At 41.1% G+C, this 19,095-nt stretch overlaps 1 protein-coding gene, 1 long non-coding RNA gene and 1 pseudogene across 6 annotated transcripts; all 3 read right to left on the reverse strand.

Annotated features, from left to right (window-relative positions):
* Positions 1 to 525: 525 nt before the first annotated feature.
* On the reverse strand, positions 526 to 7,143 carry LOC103705771. The gene is made up of 4 exons (XR_005512667.1): positions 6,977 to 7,143; positions 860 to 919; positions 693 to 761; positions 526 to 608 (listed from the first exon to the last, which is right to left on the reverse strand). It is a non-coding gene; the product is annotated as an uncharacterized LOC103705771 (long non-coding RNA).
* A 2,657-nt stretch (positions 7,144 to 9,800) lies between these two features.
* On the reverse strand, positions 9,801 to 10,559 carry LOC120111455 (annotated as a pseudogene).
* A 1,191-nt stretch (positions 10,560 to 11,750) lies between these two features.
* Positions 11,751 to 16,165, reverse strand: LOC120111504 (E3 ubiquitin-protein ligase RHA2A-like). Of its 5 annotated transcripts, XR_005512668.1 has the most exons (5): positions 15,433 to 16,165; positions 15,123 to 15,359; positions 13,919 to 13,969; positions 13,105 to 13,260; positions 11,751 to 12,238 (listed from the first exon to the last, which is right to left on the reverse strand). XR_005512668.1 is itself a non-coding variant. In XM_039128616.1 (4 exons), exons 1-4 carry the CDS (start codon positions 15,775 to 15,777, stop codon positions 12,233 to 12,235), a joined length of 639 nt encoding a protein of 212 aa, XP_038984544.1. In that variant the 5' UTR covers positions 15,778 to 16,164; the 3' UTR covers positions 11,751 to 12,232. The 5 variants fall into 5 exon arrangements, 4 of the variants coding, with proteins under 4 accessions (XP_038984544.1, XP_038984546.1, XP_038984543.1 ...); XM_039128616.1 differs by lacking the exon at positions 13,105 to 13,260 and having other exon boundaries at positions 15,433 to 16,164; XM_039128618.1 differs by having other exon boundaries at positions 11,757 to 13,969; positions 15,123 to 15,181; positions 15,268 to 15,359; positions 15,433 to 16,164.
* Between the last annotated feature and the right edge of the window lie 2,930 nt (positions 16,166 to 19,095).

Below are 19,095 nucleotides of genomic sequence, written 5' to 3' on the forward strand. Positions count from 1 at the left end.
CAATATCCTTCTTACTAAAAGATCCTACTCGTTGGCGCCAATTTGAATAACCATGCTTTGTTGAGGAACAAGAGATGGATCTACATGGACTATCTAGCAGTAGTTAGCTGAGACATTATGCACTATTTTCACTAACATCAGTAAATTAGATTGTTAAAAAAAAAAAAAATCTCTCACATCTGAAACATCGATAGTCCAATTTGATGTAACATTCAACTCAAGATCCACTCTCATCCTCAAATAGCCCTGGTCCAAAGGGACCTGCAATAACATGCTCCATTAGGTGCTTCTCATGGAAAGAAGGGGGGAAAACAGGGCAAAGACACATCTAAAGCAAGAAGCATTAGAATTGATGGAATAGTGATACATTGAACTAACTCAAAGTTTCATAAGGAGATGGTTAGACATATAGTTTCATGTGGCACGCTTAGATGAATGTCAGAACAGAAAAATAAAAGGGCAAAGAAATGGAAGAAGTCAGTGTAAGTCAGTGTAGGCTTGGCTTTGATGATATACGATCATGTGCAAATTAACCAAAAAGATAACAAGCTTACTTGCATCATTGACCGAGGATTTGCAGTGTAAGTCGTCTCAATGATTTTCTCCATCTGTGGTTCATGGAACAAATATGTGGAAACATGAATCACTGAACTTCTCTAAAATCTATGAGGTTAAAAATTAATTGTAGATACCTCCAATTCAAATCCATAGTGGAAAGCAACTTTCTTCACATCTTCCAAACTGAGTTCAATGGACATCTCCTAGATGTCAGAGGAGAACAAGTTACAGCTAGCTCATTAAGTAAAAAAAAATCAACCCATTATATATCTTATCTGCGCTTGAAATTATATATACATACATCATCAGGTGAGTATGAGTCTGCAAAGTGATAAAGTAGAGGGCCCAAATTTATCCAGACCTGTTCATATAACGAGTATGAATCGTTCATACCATTAGAAGATAATTGTAAGACCCCGGAACTGGGCCAGATCCAAATGACCGGCCCAGTCCCAAAACCCCGGCCTCACGTGCGACGCACGTGAGGCGACGGGATGGACTGGTTCCATCCCGAAGAAGAAGGAAGCCCTGTTTTTAGGGCTTCCTCTCCTCCTTAAGGCCACCGAGGAGAGCCGCCACACCAAGAAGAGGGAGAAGGGGGGGATCCTTCTTCCTTGGGCTGCCGGCCAAGAGAGAGGGAGAGAGAGAGAGCTGAGCAGCCACAGCACGGACGACCCTTTCCTCCTCCGTTTGCCGCCGGAAAGGAGCCGCCGGATCTTCGTCGGGGCTGAGGTAAGGGTTTCTACCCTTCATTTCTTTGTATACCAATTGAAAGAAAGAAAGAAAGAAAGAAAGAAAGAAAGAAAGAAGAGAGGGAAGAAGGAGAAGGCCGACCGTCGTGGGATCTTCTTCTTCTCCCGTCCGCATGCCTCCTCCGCGGGAAGAAGGAGAGGGCCGGCCGTCGCGGGCGCCGCCGGCCTCGACTTGGCTTCTCCCGAGCTCGCGACCTCCCTTCGCGGGAGAAGAAAGAAGAAGAAAGAAAGGGGGGGAAGGAGAAGAAGTCGGGAGAAGAGGAGGAGGAGAAAGAAAAAGAAAGAAGAAAGAAAGAGGGGAAGGAAGAAAGAAGTCGGGAGAAGGTTCTGGAGAAGAGAAGAAAAGAAAAAAAAAAGAGAAAAAGAAAAAGAAAAGGGAAGGGAAGGAAAGAAAGAAAAAGAAAAGAAAAGAAAAAGAAAATAAAAGAAAAGAAAAGCAAGAAAAAAAAAAATAAATAAATAAATAAAGGGAAAGGGTGGTTTACGGGTATGAACCCGAATCCGAACCTGAACCTGGGGGGGGCTAGACACTTCTGCAGGGTCGGCCCTGGAAGAATATTAAAATTTAAGTTTTATATATATTGTGATTAATTTTAAAAGAAAATATGATTTTTGGATATTAGGTTCTGCGAGGAATTTGTGAGATTAATTGGATTTGTTGTGGATCGCGTTCAATGTAAGTAATGAACTGCCTTCTCTAGACTCTTCATTTATATAATATTATTTTTGCATCGAATAAATTGTTAATGAATATTATATGTGATTTATGAATTTTACGAGATGATGCTTTGAATGAAAAATGGATATGTGAATTGGAATAATATTTTTTGGACTATTGTTATATTACTTTTTTTTTATCGTATATGCATATTTAGATTGAATTATGATATATCTATTATGTTACAAAAGAATTTTGATGTGCATCAGATTTAGAACTCTCAGCCTGGCTATGTTCTGGACCCTACCAATAGGGGGTTATGCATTGGCAATTCTGGCCCCACCACAGGGTATAAGTGTGGTATTCTGGCCCACTCCGCAGGGTATAAGTGCGGTATTCTGGCCCACTCCGCAGGGTATAAGTGCGGTTCTGTTTCTGGCCTAGCCACAGGGTATAAGTGTGGTCGTAGCTAAAGGCTGATGAGATGAATATGATTTGTTTCGAATCAGATTTATGATTATGTATATAGATATTTGAAAAATACGAATTTTAATGAATTTGTGCTTGAAAAGGAATTGATTATGTTATTATGTTGATTCATCGTAATTTGTATTTATATTTTATGTTATTATATGAATTGACTAGTTAAGGTGTTTATTACTTACTGGGCTGTCTAGCTCATTATACAATTTCTTGTTGTTTTACAGATTCTGAGAACTAACCTATCGGGGATTTAAAATAGGAGAGCGACTAGAAGAACTGAAGCACAAGTTATCCTAGATTAGGCTTTGTTTAAATTGATGTTTTATCTTTATTGTTCCGCTGCGTATTTAGACTTGTGAAACCCTATGACTTGAGTTAGTCAATAGAATAAGATTGCATTTATTTCAGCTGAATTATTTTAGTTATATATTTGAGATATTTGGTTTAGATGCCTTGCATGCTTGTAGGGAGAGTTCCCTATGGGTGTGCGGCGGTTGGCGCGGACCCCCGGCTCGCGATCTCGGGCCGGGGGCGTGACAAATTTTATGGTATCAGAGCATGAATGGATAAATTCTAAGATAAAAAAAAAAACTCTGACATAACATGAGTGTAGGTGGGTAGACACTAGGGACATTGGAACGTTAGTTTATGATGATTGTAACAACCATTCTATGTACTTGTAATGAACTGGTAAGCTTATTATTGGTATGCTGCTATCTGATAGACATAGATCAGGATGCCTCCACGTCGGATGAGAAAGACTACTCGCAGAGCTACTAATAAGGCACCCAACCCGCAAAATGACAGTACACCCCAACAAGCTGGTAACACCCCTCAGCAGGAGAGAGTCGTCAATCCTGCTAGTGATACTCAGACAGGACAACAAGAGCCAGGCCTAGGCCAAGTTATGCAGACCATAGTGGGCCTTATGCAGATGCAACAGCAAGTGCAACAGCAGTTGCTCCAACAACAAGCACAGTTGCCCCAGACACAGCCACAGCAAGAACGAGGGGAACAGTGTGAACAACGCAGCAGTATAGCTGAATTTAAGAGGCTGGCTCCTCCAGCTTTCAAGGGGACTACAGAACCGTTGGAAGCAGATAATTGGCTTATAGAGATGGAAAAAGCATTTGCTGTCTTGAGATGCCAGAATGATGAAAAGATTTTGTTTGCATCATACATGATGCAAGGTGAGGCATTCAACTGGTAGCGGATGTTGGAACATAAATATGAGCAGGATAGGGAGCCACTCACTTGGGAAAGATTTCGAGGAGCATTTTATGATAAGTATTTTCCTCGGAGTGTAAGAACGCAGAAAGAGCAGGAGTTTATTCACCTAAAGCAAAGAAATATGACTGTTGCAGAATATGAAGCTAAATTTACCGAGCTAGCAAAATTTGTTCCAAAGTTAGTCGAAGATGAACTAGATCGAACGCATAAATTTGAGATGGGACTAAAGACTGAAATTAGAAAACAAGTGGTACCTTATGAATTGACTACCTATGCAGCTGTGGTAAATAAGGCTTTAATAATTGAAAGGGAAGTTATTGATGAACGGTTGGAAAGGGAAAGAAACCAAAAGAAGAGAAACAGGTCAAATGAATTTCAGGGGCAGAGCAATGAAAATGTCGAAAGTTCAAACAAGAAATCCACGAGTGACAACCTTAAGCAGATGAATATCAATAAATGTTCCAGATGTGGTAAGGCTCATGCTGACAAGGATTGCCATTGGAACACCGGTGCCTGTTTTAGATGTGGTAAGATAGGTCATAAAATTGCAGACTGCCCACAAAGAAACGAGAATAGATCTACTCAGGCAATGGAAGGAAGCCAGGGGCCAAAGACTCAAGGAAGAGTATTTGCACTTACACAGCAAGATGCACAGGCTTCTGATGTGTTGACGACAGGTATTAATCTAGTCCCAATATTTATTTCTATTTATTGTTTTGCCATGCCCACTGCTCTTTGTTAGACAACTTATTATGCTGCTAGAAAAGATTAAATAGTTACATAACATTTGTTTGATTGATTGTCAAAAGAAGAATATAAACTTTTAACTTTCGAAAGTGTTCACACGGAATAAGACATAATAATGAATGTACCAACAAGCAAGTAATTCTAGAAAAAAAAAATCTAGACTTGACACGGGTATGTTGAGGTTTAAATCAGAGTGTGCAGAGAAAGTATGGTGAATAGAATTATTTGACATTGGTCAGACAAGACGACTTGGATTTGAAGAGTGTTATGACTTGATTTGGAAGAAGTATTCTCAACTTTTTAAAACTGCAGGTACGCAAATTTCGGGGACGAAATTTTTTTTTAGGAGGGTGGGATGTAAGACCCCGGAACTGGGCCCGATCCAAATGACCAGCCCAGTCCCAAAACCCCGGCCTCACGTGCGATGCACGTGAGGCGACGGGATGGACTGGTTCCATCCCGAAGAAGAAGGAAGCCCTGTTTTTAGGGCTTCCTCTCCTCCTTAAGGCCACCGAGGAGAGCCGCCACACCAAGAAGAGGGAGAAGGGGGGGATCCTTCTTCCTTGGACTGCCGGCCAAGAGAGAGGGAGAGAGAGAGAGCCGAGCAGCCACAGCACGGACGACCCTTTCCTCCTCCGTTTGCCGCCGGAAAGGAGCCGCCGGATCTTCGCCGGGGCTGAGGTAAGGGTTTCTACCCTTCATTTCTTTGTATACCAATTGAAAGAAAGAAAGAAAGAAAGAAAGAAAGAAAGAAAGAAGAGAGGGAAGAAGGAGAAGGCCGACCGTCGTGGGATCTTCTTCTTCTCCCGTCCGCATGCCTCCTCCGCGGGAAGAAGGAGAGGGCCGGCCGTCGCGGGCGCCGCCGGCCTCGACTTGGCTTCTCCCGAGCTCGCGACCTCCCTTCGCGGGAGAAGAAAGAAGAAGAAAGAAAGGGGGGGAAGGAGAAGAAGTCGGGAGAAGAGGAGGAGGAGAAAGAAAAAGAAAGAAGAAAGAAAGAGGGGAAGGAAGAAAGAAGTCGGGAGAAGGTTCTGGAGAAGAGAAGAAAAGAAAAAAAAAGAGAAAAAGAAAAAGAAAAGGGAAGGGAAGGAAAGAAAGAAAAAGAAAATAAAAGAAAAAGAAAATAAAAGAAAAGAAAAGCAAGAAAAAGAAAAGAAAAAAAATAAATAAACAAATAAAGGGAAAGGGTGGTTTACGGGTATGAACCCGAATCCGAACCTGAACCTGGGGGGGGCTAGACACTTCTGCAGGGTCGGCCCTGGAAGAATATTAAAATTTAAGTTTTATATATATTGTGATTAATTTTAAAAGAAAATATGATTTTTGGATATTAGGTTCTGCGAGGAATTTGTGAGATTAATTGGATTTGTTGTGGATCGCGTTCAATGTAAGTAATGAACTGCCTTCTCTAGACTCTTCATTTATATAATATTATTTTTGCATCGAATAAATTGTTAATGAATATTATATGTGATTTATGAATTTTACGAGATGATGCTTTGAATGAAAAATGGATATGTGAATTGGAATAATATTTTTCGGACTATTGTTATATTACTTTTTTTATCGTATATGCATATTTAGATCGAATTATGATATATCTATTATGTTACAAAAGAATTTTGATGTGCATCAGATTTAGAACTCTCAGCCTGGCTATGTTCTGGACCCTGCCAATAGGGGGTTATGCATTGGCAATTCTAGCCCCACCACAGGGTATAAGTGTGGTATTCTGGCCCACTCCACAGGGTATAAGTGCGGTATTCTGGCCCACTCCGCAGGGTATAAGTGCGGTTCTGTTTCTGGCCTAGCCACAGGGTATAAGTGTGGTCGTAGCTAAAGGCTGATGAGATGAATATGATTTGTTTCGAATCAGATTTATGATTATGTATATAGATATTTGAAAAATACGAATTTTAATGAATTTGTGCTTGAAAAGGAATTGATTATGTTATTATGTTGATTCATCGTAATTTGTATTTATATTTTATGTTATTATATGAATTGACTAGTTAAGGTGTTTATTACTTACTGGGCTGTCTAGCTCATTATACAATTTCTTGTTGTTTTACAGATTCTGAGAACTAACCTATCGGAGATTTAAAATGGGAGAGCGACTAGAAGAACTGAAGCACAAGTTATCCTAGATTAGGCTTTGTTTAAATTGATGTTTTATCTTTATTGTTCCGCTGCGTATTTAGACTTGTGAAACCCTATGACTTGAGTTAGTCAATGGAATAAGATTGCATTTATTTCAGCTGAATTATTTTAGTTATATATTTGAGATATTTGGTTTAGATGTCTTGCATGCTTGTAGGGAGAGTTCCCTATGGGTGTGCGGCGGTTGGCGCGGACCCCCGGCTCGCGATCTCGGGCCGGGGGCGTGACAATAATACTTATCACTTACCAAGAAATAAGGCACAAAAACCATTGATTAAAAACTTGGATCTGCTTACAAATCAAATTTTGAGAAAAAGTTGGTAAGGTTCAGGAATCTCTGAAAAGTTACTAAATGCAGAAGTTTATTCTAAACAGTTTCAAAAAAACTTACTCCTCCACTTTTGAGAATTTTTGATATTATTTCAATGTATTCAACAATGTTATGTGCCGTATCCAGGAAGAAACATGTTACAACAGCATCCCAAAATGCTGCAAGAACAAAAGGAGTGCAGTAAGCATATGAAAGAATTTCAGCACAATTATAGTGTTAAAGTATATGACCTGAAATAAATCCAGAGAAACCCCTGTTGGATTAAAGTTAAACGACACCTAGTTATCAAACTCTTACAGTAGAGGAAACAGTCTGCAGCAAGCTTTCAAATGTTTAACATACAGCATAAGATTTAACTTTTTTTTTTTGGGCGCAAAGAGCATGCCTCGGTTGACCCATGCATATGCAGTCAGCTTTGTGAATCCTCCACAGATTAATAAGATGACTTCTTGTGTCCTTAGTTTCAAGTCATGGGGAAATTACAAGGAGTGAAAATTGAGTTCCTAGCAAGAGTTGCAACAAAAGAAGAGTAACTCTTCAACCCTTCTTTTTTTCCCATCTCTTTTCTAACAACTTGTAGAAGAAAATGGAAGAAGTCAGATACTTCAATTACGTCAGTCACTTTTGATTTACATCGTGGAGAAGAAAATCAATCCAAGAATCTCAGCCTTCTTACCGAATGGGACTATTCAAAAGGTGATTTCCACAGAACATATGATACGATTATAAAAAAATAATCCCATTTCCTCCTGCGAGGAAACAAATAGCATTAATTATCCAACATATGAGAAATTTTTTCTTTATTTCAATATTACACTACCTACTTGAAGAAAGCATCTCTTTGTGACTCAAGAATCTTTACAATGAGGAAATTATGATGTAACAGAAATTAAGAGAGAGAGAGAGAGAGAGAGAAATAGGAGAAATTTGCCTACGTTGGAAGAGAACTAGACCAACCGGTACCTCTCCCCTTCTGGAATCGAGTTTGCGAAACCTCGAAGAAGAAGAAGAGCAGCAGAACCCTAGGCGGCGGAACCAGAGAGGTCTCCGGTGGCCATCGAAGCAGCTCCGCCTGGCCGAGATGGAGGATCTCGAGGCGGCAGCGGAGAAGCGGCACTGGGACTGGGAGGATAGGAGGGCGGGGTGTGGGGGGTTGAGGGGCGGCTGCAGGGGCTAGGGTTTGGGGGGATTAGAATTTTGGTGTTGGCGCCGGGCGGGCGGGCGGGTGGGGGGGGATTAGAAATTAAGCGCGGCACACTTAGTTCATTTTAGATTTCCTCCTTTCATCTTTTTTTCTTTTTTAATTTATAATTACTCAAAAATATTATTTTTAATATTTTTGGAATTAGAAAGTAAATTTGGTGATGAAAATTTCTGTCAATAATCCGTCACTATCAAAAATAATCTTTTAAAGATTTATAAATATTTGGGTTACGATTTTTGTGACGGGTGAATTTGTCACTGTCTCGTTGCAATTTCAGTTACCAGTTTTCTGACAGATATCCCGTCACTACGGTGGTCACTAAGTTTTGGCGCCCACCCTACCCGCGTATTTTGTGACCGGTCGGTCACTAATCTGTCACTAAGTTCACAGCATGGTGACCAAATTTCTTTCTGTCACTAATCCGTCACAAATAGTGACTGATAATGGGTCGTCACTAATTTTCCGTCACTATGCGCGTGTTTTCTGGAAGTGATCTCTTTACCCTATACCTTTTATAAGTCAAGATGGTTCTCTTCCTTCAGTTGATGAAAGCTTGTAATACCTACTCCATCTTGGTTTTTCTGAAGTTGTAAATCTCCACTCTTTGGTTACTCCTCCCTCTTAGGGTGGTTATTACCTCTCTTATCAACAAAAAAAAAAAAAAAAGGAGAAAGAGAGACTTTCTTATAAACTAGAATCTTTCACTACAAATTAAAACAGAGTTTTTCCTGTCAAATTTGTTGATGGCTGGCCCATAAAAAAAAATTGGCAAAATACTTTTCTAATAGCTTTATCTAATTTATTCGTATTATAAAATAGATAAAAGGTTAAATTAGATGATGTTATGTGATAACTGGGACATCAAAATCAAGCTTGATCTTGGAGTTCAAATAACTGGGACACCAGATAGTGTCCTGAATTATGGTACATTAACTGATATAGTACTTAATTTGGAGAAAGGCTAGGAAAGAAGCAAACAACCTGCTTCCTTTAGAAGACAATGACACAGGAGCACTCCCAGTAATGGCTAGAAAATAGATACTAGTGTTGATTCCAATTGTCCAGCATCAAGATACAGTCGACTAAACAGACTACCAAGTCAAAGTAAACCAGCATCCAGCAACTCCCTTGTTCAATCTTTGATCATTAAGCTATCACCTCAAGCTGGATTAATCACTTCAAGATGCAACCGAGTTGACAACTTTCTAGGACATATTGCAGAAGTTAAAATGGCCCTATGGGGTATGTTGGAAGCAGCTACCATTAAAGGTTGGAGCCAGAACCTAGCAAACTTGCCAGCGAGCAAACAGAGCAAGAGAGAACAATTGATGCATTGCAGAATTGAAAGATGGGTGATCCTTTGAAGATAACAGCTCTGGGCTCTGCACTTTCGATAGGGCCCAATTATTTTTTTATACAAAATTTCAATAGAAACAATATGTTTATATAAAAAACTCTATAATAAGAAAGAGAAATTTCTAATCCTTATGAAGTTAAATTATATAGAATATGATACACGTACACCAAACAAATGAACACCTCTAAACCAGCGGGTGTTCTTATTGGTCGACTAAACAGACACCTATTTAACCATATGCCAAACAATCGCTTTGTGGAAGCAATTCACAAGATGAACCATATGTGCTGACACTTGCACTACGCCGTTTGTGGCCTTCTTCACTAGTTGTTATCCACCCAGAACTGAGCCTGGAGATACTTGATCATATCCTTGCCCACTTGGAAGGCCTTGGCCAAAACCGCATCAGAGATGGGTGGGTTTGATCCAAAGACTGCATTGGCTATAGTGATCACTCCAGGGTTCTGGCTGCTTAGGGCTGCAACGGCCACGGCAGGCGTTGGACCGTAGTTGAATTAGAAATGGATTAGACCTTCGGGAAACACAAAGACATCACCCTTCTTGAGCATCTTACTGAAGAGAAGGTTGCCGTTGTTGGTGTTGGATGTGACAAAGCCGACATAGAGCGTGCCTTCTAACACTGTAAGGATCTCGGTGGCCCGGGGATGGGTGTGTGGTGGGTTGAGACCGTAAGGTGCATAGTCTATTCGAGCCAAGGAGATGCCGAGGGTGTTGAGCCCTGCAATTTGGTTCACATTCACCTGCGTCACCTTAGACCCAAGCTAGTACGACGTGTTGCCAGGCATATCGGGGCCGGAGAAGAAGAAGTCGTCCGCTGTCACGTGCATTGGTGGCTTGCAAACAAAACCATTCACAAGGACTGCATCCAAAGGAAGAAGCTAAGCAACAAAGGGTAACTCGTAAACCATTATGTTGAAACTAGTAAAAGATAAGAGTGAAGAGTAATTACAAGGGGACTTGAGGTCAGCAACGCAGAAGTCTTGAAGTTGGCTGGGATCGGAGGCCATCACACGAGAGGAAGCCAAGGCAAGGAGAGCAAAGAGGAGGATATGGCAAGCCATCTCTTTCCTATACGAAATTAAATCTTTAGAGGAAATGAGGGTATTTGGCGGCATAAGAAGGCATGGAGAGGATCGGTATATATAGACCAGGAGATGGAACCAGTCATGCTCTAATAACGCACACTACAAGAATAATGGTCATTAGCGACGCTTTTTTTGGCCTTTAACGACGCTTTTAAGCGTCGCTAAAAACCATCCCGACCCTTTCGTCAGCGTCGGCAAAGCGTCGCCTATGCTACAGTGGAGAAATTTTTTTCGACGCATTGAAAAGCGTCGAGGCTTTCCCGACGCTTTTTAGCATCGGCAATTGCAAACTTAGCGACGCTTTAAAGCGTCGCTAGCTGTAATGTAACGACGCTTTAAAGCGTCGGTAGCTAACGACGCTTTAAAGCGTCGCTAATTGATTTCTGGTCGACATTTTAGCGACGCTTTAAAGCGTCGCTAATTGATTTCTGGTCGAAATTTTAACGACGCTTTAAAGCGTCGTTAGAATATTAATTTTTTTAAAAAAATAAAAGGCTTTTAATATTAATTCTTGCCTAGAAATCAAACTACCACGAGTCCCTGAAGAATCCCACACCACCTCCACGTCCACCAGTGGCTACGCTATGGCCAGCTGCTCATGCTCCACCGCAACCCAGCCTCAGCCCCCATCCCCACCTCAATCAAGGCGTCCATCACCATCCCGATCCCCATCAGCCACTCCAACAGAAATACCGATCAGGAGGATTCGAGCTCCACCACCATCGCCCTCACCGTCGCTGTCACAGAAATCATCTCAGAAGCAGCCAGCAGAACAAACATAGCTGCAGCAACCATCACCATCTTCTAGAAGATCTTCAGAGCCATCTCCAACTCCAACAAGGTCAAGATCTCCCTCACCACCCCAAGAAACCTCCGAGCCACAACAAGAAGCAACAACTCAGGAGCCCAAATTGGTCCAAAAGCTGAATCTTGGGAAGTTGCAGCAGCTGGGGAAGCGAGGGCACAACAAGAATCATAACCTTAGCAGGTGAGAACAAAGGGGCTACCATGTTAATAGGACATGAGACCGCAAACATGCAAGGCATCCTCCACACTCGCAGAGGCCGCAGGCTTAACAACAACAAAGCCGAGGCAAGCAGCGGTAATAAAGAGATCAAGAAACAGTTGTTGAATCATACAGGTAATAAAAATCCAGCAATCACTGCAAGCATCAATAGCAATGTGCAGAGCATCAACAACTCATTGCTACATGAGAGTTCTCTCATACATTACTTTATAGTGCATTAGTACAAATGTCCTGTGTCAGATGATAATTGCAAAATTAGATGCTAATTATAAAGCTAAAAAGATGGTTTAGGTAGACCTAAGGATCAATTACTTTTTGAGAACTATAGTAGGACCGTCAGCACCACATCAGGACCACCAGAAGAACCAACAGAACCATGAACTTCTCTTGTTTGTAGTATATAAATATCTTTGGTCAGATGATGACTATAAACATTAGGAGTACAACATGTCCACAGCTATGGCCAGATCAAGAAGGGAGGATAAAATAACCAGCACTAAGAGAAAGCAAGATGGCTGAAGAAAATTCTATTTTCTGTAAATGGATTGAAGTCAAAATCCAGGTCTCTCTTTCAATACTAACTCTGTCCCAGTTTCATCGGCAAGTATCCTTCCTCCAAGTCTTAAACCTGAAACACAACAACACATTCAAACTTTCTTAACTCAACCCAAGCAATGTTAAGTATGCAATACGTTCGTCTGAAAGGATTTTCTTTTTAAACACTAATTTCTGTCCATGGGACCGAGCCAGATCAATGAAGTTTTTTTCGACAAAAACTTGATGCAAACAACAGTAATGCATGACATGCTCTCCCATGCACCACATGCCAAAGCCATAACAAATTCTTTGAAAGAAAAGAGAATTTAGAAGAAGTATTAATAACTGTAGAATCCCCAAATGTTAAAAATGCAAGAGTAACTAATGTATAAATCATAAAATATTAAAAACAGTGGATGAATCACAAACCCATACTTAAGAACTGCATTAAATTCCTCATATGGGAATTTATTCTTACAACATAGAAAAGGGAAAGTTATCCCTCCAGTTACTTTTTTTATTCTTAACCACTCTCTAAACACAACAAAAAGAATGAGAGGATAAATTCAACCTTGTAATAGAAATCCAAATCATCATCCTATGCAGCATTAAATATACTTTATTTCTTGTATTTATCCCTCTAATCCAATGCCAAAAAAATTCTGTCCTATTAAATAAGTCGCATCATTTCAACAATATCTGGATGAGTTCTTCTTATCCCCTTAAAATTTATTCTGCAGCCAAATACTGATGCTCAGTAGCCTCAGAGGTGGGAAAGTCAGGCTTACGGTGCCTTGTGCTTTCCTGTAAGTGTACTGTCAGAGGCTGCATAAGAATTAACCAGTCCAAGCATGGAACAATTTCCAAATTACCAAAAACAAGCATCTCAATTATTTATACCAGGTCAAGTGTAAATACCGGACATTTATATTGGATAGAATGCAGTAAGGGATTTACACATGAACTAAACAGAATGGTACCAAAGTTGGACCCATTTCACAACCATCTGAATCATACTTGCAGCCATCTTAGCCTCTTGCTGTGCTGATGAGATCTTGGGAATATTTGTGGATGATGAGGAATGAAACTTGGGCATAAATCCCACTCTTCAAGCTAACATTAAATTCAGTAAGTATGGGTAAAAATAAAGATATACTTAAGAACTGCATTAAATTCATATGGATCAAAACATTTTCTCTAGCAGAAGTTTCCAAGTTTATCTATTTGAGTTGTTCTAGAACATCACAATATCTAGGCATTCAATTGTTTTTTGTTGACATAGCCATCTCTACAGAAGAAGTAACTATCAAATAACAGCAGAAATTTTAATTAGAATACGAACATGTGAGAGTGTGATCAGCCTTGAAAGTAAAAGACATACAATTTTTTACAGAAGCTAATGCCCCATTGCCTGATCATATGCATTTGTTAATATGTAATTCAATTTAGATTATTTGCAATAGAGGACTAAAAGATTATAAGACAGTTCAAAAGGAAATAAGGAATTAAAGAAAAATCATGTAGGTCTCATCCAAATTTGTTTATCCTTGATTACAAAAAGTAACTGAAGAATCCCGGTGGGGAAAGGAAATATAATTAGAAAGGTGAAGGAAAGAAGAACAAGATTTCCAGGTCTGCATCAATATTTCTGTGTATTATGGCATGCCTTCAAGAGTACGTTAACAGCATAATCATCCCATATCTCTCACTGCAAACTAAAACTATCTGAGAAAGAAGAAGCCATTATTATTAATGGAGAAAGAAACGATACCTGTGGCGAAGATAATAGGATAATGTTCTTAAAATTCTCTAATGTCTTCTGCTGAAAAAGGATAAACAAAATGTATCAGCATATTTTAATTTGGGAGCAATAATGTGATCGGTAATAGATCCATAGTACTAATCCCTATTTAAGGTAATCGTTGGAATATAAGTAAGCCTTCAAAATTCATGGCTTCCTTATGGTATCCATACCATAAATCCTAAATTCTGTAACGATAACATGGTCAAGACATTTTTTTGGTAGGCTGGAAGCTCATCTTGCCTCATGCCTTGAGGCAAAGTTCTTTGAAAATGCCTTGAGGCTCATGGGGGAGGCTACATATAATGTGACACCTAGATCCAATGGAAGTCTCAATGATGGCCGACTTATCCTTCAAAATGATGGAAAAGTACTTTGAAAGTGCCATCAGTGCCAGCTAAACCAGGTATTTTATCTTAGAATATGCCCTTCACCACAAAGTGCAAAAGGTGAAAGCAAAAGATTTCCATCAATAAAAAAAGTATAGCCTATGACAATGATATGTTTTTGATATTTTGTTCTTGTAATTGTGCTGCTTTCTTTTGAGTAGGAAATCATTTTACTAAATGAAAATGGTGAACACAGAGAAAAATATCCATCGTTGGAGCTATGAGAGTGTGAAATGCAGCCTATGAGAATAGTCATTGCCACACCGATGTTTAGAAGTGTAAAACTCTAAGAATATCTGATTGGTGGTAATAAGCAATCAAAAGTTCGGCACAAGCATTAGCAGCAAACCTTGTAAAATTATCATTTAAACATGGAACCACTGACATAACATAAATTGTGTCTGTCTACTCACTGAATGTGTAACGACATTCTCTGAGCATCAATAGTTTAGGAGCTGGCAGACCAGCTGATTAAATCAGGTCTGATTGGAACCACCAGGACATTGTTTGGCAAGGTTGGTTCTTCTAGTAATCCATATGAACAGATCAAACCAGCAAGTTCCAAGCAGATAGGCCAGGTTGCATATCAGTGGCATGTTTGATTTATTAAAAGACTGTGCTGAAAGCATCAGCCAAGGTTCAAGCGAATGACATTAATTTGGCATAGAATCACTCAATCACCAAACAATAAATCTAATTGCAACCACTAGGGCATTTAAATGTAGTAAAACTTTAATATTAAAGCACCATCAGCTAACAAAAACTATAGCAGCATTGTTTAATACCATCACATCTGGCTTCATTGTCATGCTTCTGACGATCCCTTCTGCCTCTTCCAACAACCCTGCTCGAATCAACAAATCAACCATGCAACCATAATGCTTCATCTCAGGCTGAACCCCATAAACTTTTGACATATTCACAAAGTACCTGCACCCTTCATCCACCAACCCAATGGGCTTTGCACTCTTCTCCAGTTGCATCACTTTAAAGAGGTGCAGTGCCTTCATGAACCTGTTACTCTGCATAGCCCGAAATCATGCAGCTCCAAGAAACCACACCTCTTTCTGCCATTAGATCAAATAACTCCCTCACCAAATCCAGCCGCCGAAGCCGGTCGCCGTCGGCGAGCTCGCAGAGGCACACCACGCAGCCCGGCTCATCTCGTTCCCCCTCCGCGGCCGCCGACGGCAAGGCCTCGTAGGCGAAGGGGCGTCCGGAGGAGGCCACGACGACGAGTCCGGCGAGGCCGGACGCGGCAGCGGAGAAGAGGGGATCGTCGGCCGCGGCGGAGGAGGGGTGGAGGCGTTGGAGGCCGAGGGAGTGGAGGAGGCAGAGGAGGAGGGAGCGGAGGTAGGAGACCCACCCGGCGGCCGCCACGACGAGAAGGATCGGGATGGAGTCGCTGGAGGCGTCGTGGAGTCGGTTCGGGAGCCCCATTTCTTTCCCCCTTCTCCATTCCTTCTTTTAATTTAATTCCTTTCTTAATTTAATAATTATTACAGAGTGAAGAATCGGGAGAAAGAAAGAGGGAGAAGAGGCAGTGGGCGTCTGGGGCGGCGGCGGGGGAGAGGGAGAGGGCTTTGAAGGGGGCATTGAGGAGGAGGAGGAAGGGGATTTGGGCTTATCTGCGGCGGAGGAGGCGGGAGATATCCACAGAGAGGAGGCCAACGGAGAGGGGGAGGAGGGGAAGGAGATGCGGCGGAGGAACGCGATTTGGGGTCGCTCGAAGGAGGGGAATGGCTGAGATCGGCGGAGGGAGGGGGGAGTCGGTCGGCGTGAGCTATAAGGGATTTAAGGCTGCGGAGGGAGAGGGTCGATCGGGTTTTGTGGTGGGAGATATGAAGTCCGACGACGCTTATAAGCGTCGTCGCATTTCTCCCTTATGCCAACCCTTTTTAGCGTCGGTGAATCCATCCAAAGCGTCGGCAAAAGATTTTTTACCGACGCTCTCTCAAAGCGTCGGCATTTACTGTTGCAAGAAAAAAAATTGCCGACGCTTTTATCTAGCGTCGGCAATTTAGAGTCGGCAAACATCTCTTTTGTTGTAGTGGCAGTAGAAGAGTCTATGAGGTTAGGTATGAAGGTTTCACACAAACTACTTGCTCTGCAGGCCGGAGACGCAGTCTATTGTGTGTATCCAGTCATAGAGATCAAAAGGTTTGATAGTCTTGGTGTTAGAGCACATGGTCAAAAAAATGTACGATCAACATTGTTTACTTAATAATATATATAAATATATACCCACCTCTGGCAGACCCCAGAACCACAAACCGTTCGCAAGAGGCGGAGCCATGTTGGGTCCTCATATACTTCACAATTTTTTATTTTCCGACACAAAGTCCAGAAATTCTATGTAACAACTCAGGATCTCACCCAAAATGCCTAGCCGGAAGATTTTATTTGGGTTCCTTGATCCTGTATAAGTATCCAAGATCTACCCAGTGAATAACCGATGTGGGACTAAACACACGCCCGCACGGATCCTCACATACTTCCCCCGTTTAAGCCCTGACGTCCTCGTCAGGCTAAGGGTTCAAATCCATTCAAATCTAATCACAAACACCACGATCGGTCCGTGGTCAACCCCAATGGATCCGTGCTGCAGTGTCCCCTAGTCCACATAGATTACGGGCCGGGTCCGCTCTGATACCATTTGTAACAACCCAGGATCTCACCCAAAGTGCCTAGCCGGAAGTTATTATTTGGATTCCTTGATCCTGTATAAGTATTCAAGATCTACCCAGTGAATAACCGATGTGGGACTAAACACACGCCCGCACGGATCCTCACATTCTAAGTTCTGAAGACTCATAAATAAAAAAAAACTGAAGATTTTTAAAAAATTATGACGAAAAAGATAGCAAGAATAAAGAATCTAAAATTACGCACTCATGCACATGATATATATATGTGTGTGTGTGTGTGTGTGTGTGTCTATTAAACACTATAAAAGAGTGAATAATCTCTATTGAAATAGATTTCAAAGTATTAGATATTCTTTATCTCCCTGAAACCATTCCATTTTGCCTTTACATCTATCTCATTTCAGACCTTTTTATACCGCCCTATCCACCTACATATTAAACCCATGAAATATCGTTCAACAGCACTTAATCGGATTTGTGATGCCTTTTTATTTAGAGTCAAGAGGAAATTTTATTCATTGGCCCTTCTTCTGAATCCAAAGAGTAAGGAGTTTTCTATATATTAGCAATTTAAAAAATTGCTTTGATCTAAAGTTCAGTCGTTAGTAAAGAAATTATTACAAATCTAGCTACTTTATTATAAAGAAAGAAAGGATTCTAAGAAAATTATATTATTTGAAATTGGAAATAGTCAGGAGGTCATTAATCCTTGCTTTATACAAGCCACTTCTTAGGCTTAAAAAGAAATTCTATCAATTACCCCTCCAAGGCTTCAAAAGATAAATTGCGCATCGGGACCGACTCACATTCCTTAAAGCAGAACAAACCAACACCCGTCAAGAAATACCACTCTTGGAGGAAGAACAAGCAGAGCTGGAATGGAATAACAACACTACAGGAAAAATAGTATATTCGACTCTCATGCGCCGATGCTAAAAAGAAGCGTTAGCAATTTAGTCACCCTGCAAAAATTTGCCAAAACTTTTTAGTGGCGTCGGGGCAGGAATTACACTAAGACGACGCTTATTAGCACCGTGCGAAACCAACATGCTAATATTGAATTCTGAGGATGCTTAAAAGCGTCTTCGGAAGCCAAGTCGAAACCACGACGCTTTGAAGCGTCGTCCTAATATTGGCTTCCAACAATGTTTAAAAGCATTGTCGAAAGCCAATCTTAGGACGACACTTCTATGCATCATCGGAAGCTAGTTTTATCCCCAAATAGTCCGATCACCCCTTCCATTGACCCTTCTCAGCCCTAAATTGACCCTTCTCAGCCCAAATAACTCTGCCTTCGCCTCCTCCTCGCCGCGCTGGTCCCCATCTCATTTTCTCTCTCTTAGATGGCCTCCTTCTCCTCCACCCCCTCTTCCTGCTCCTCCTCCTTCTGGCCGGTCTCCTTCTCCTCCTCTCCCTCTTCCTCCTCCTTCCGTCTGCCCGTACCCACCGCAAAGCTTTCCTACAGATGTATCGCCTTCTCCTCATCCCCATCTTCGCTTGCCTTCTCCTCCTCCCCCCCCCTCTTCCTCCTCCTTCTCCTCCTTTTGTCGAAGCCATTTACTGATCCGGCTGACCGCCCTCCTCTGCTGCGGATCTCAACCGGCATACATCCATGCTGGTGATTTTGCTTGATGACTTAATATTCTGTTTATAGCTCTAATTTGTGCTTAATATCTAAACTTGCTCTATATGCTTAATATTCTGTTTGCCGTCTAATATGTATTTAAATTGTACATGTAATTGCGTCTGTTAACAATGCTTATACAGATGTTTTTTTCTTTACTTAATACATTGTTCCATTCCTTTTTAACTTTATGTGAATAAATTATCTTTTTTACTTTGGGCCAAATTCTGATCATGTTTCCATCCCATGACAGGGCAACTAATAGTATCACGTTTTCAGCCTGTAATGGGGCAACCAATAATATCACATTTTCAGCTTTTGATGGGGCAACCAGTAGTTTCACATTTATAGCCTATGATGGAAAAAACAATTGCTTTACATTTCTAGCCTGTCACGGCATAAATAGTAGTATCATATTTTCAGCCTGTGACAGGGCAACCAATGATAACGAGATGAGCCCAAAGTCTTTATTCATTTAATCAAGTT

The sequence above is a fragment of the Phoenix dactylifera genome, chromosome 8 (genome assembly GCF_009389715.1).
Source record: "Phoenix dactylifera cultivar Barhee BC4 chromosome 8, palm_55x_up_171113_PBpolish2nd_filt_p, whole genome shotgun sequence".
Taxonomy (NCBI): Eukaryota; Viridiplantae; Streptophyta; class Magnoliopsida; order Arecales; family Arecaceae; genus Phoenix; species Phoenix dactylifera.

Excerpts from the sequence above, each read along its gene's own strand:
- LOC120111504 (XM_039128615.1), bottom strand. The coding sequence starts at position 15,777 with ATGGGGCTCCCGAACCGACTCCACGACGCCTCCAGCGACTCCATCCCG. Across the intron at positions 15,360-15,432 it reads GGCTTCGGCGGCTGGATTTG|AGTAACAGGTTCATGAAGGC; the intron begins GTGAGGGAGTTA and ends CGGGCTATGCAG. Across the intron at positions 13,970-15,122 it reads CAATGAAGCCAGATGTGATG|CAGAAGACATTAGAGAATTT; the intron begins GTATTAAACAAT and ends ATCCTTTTTCAG.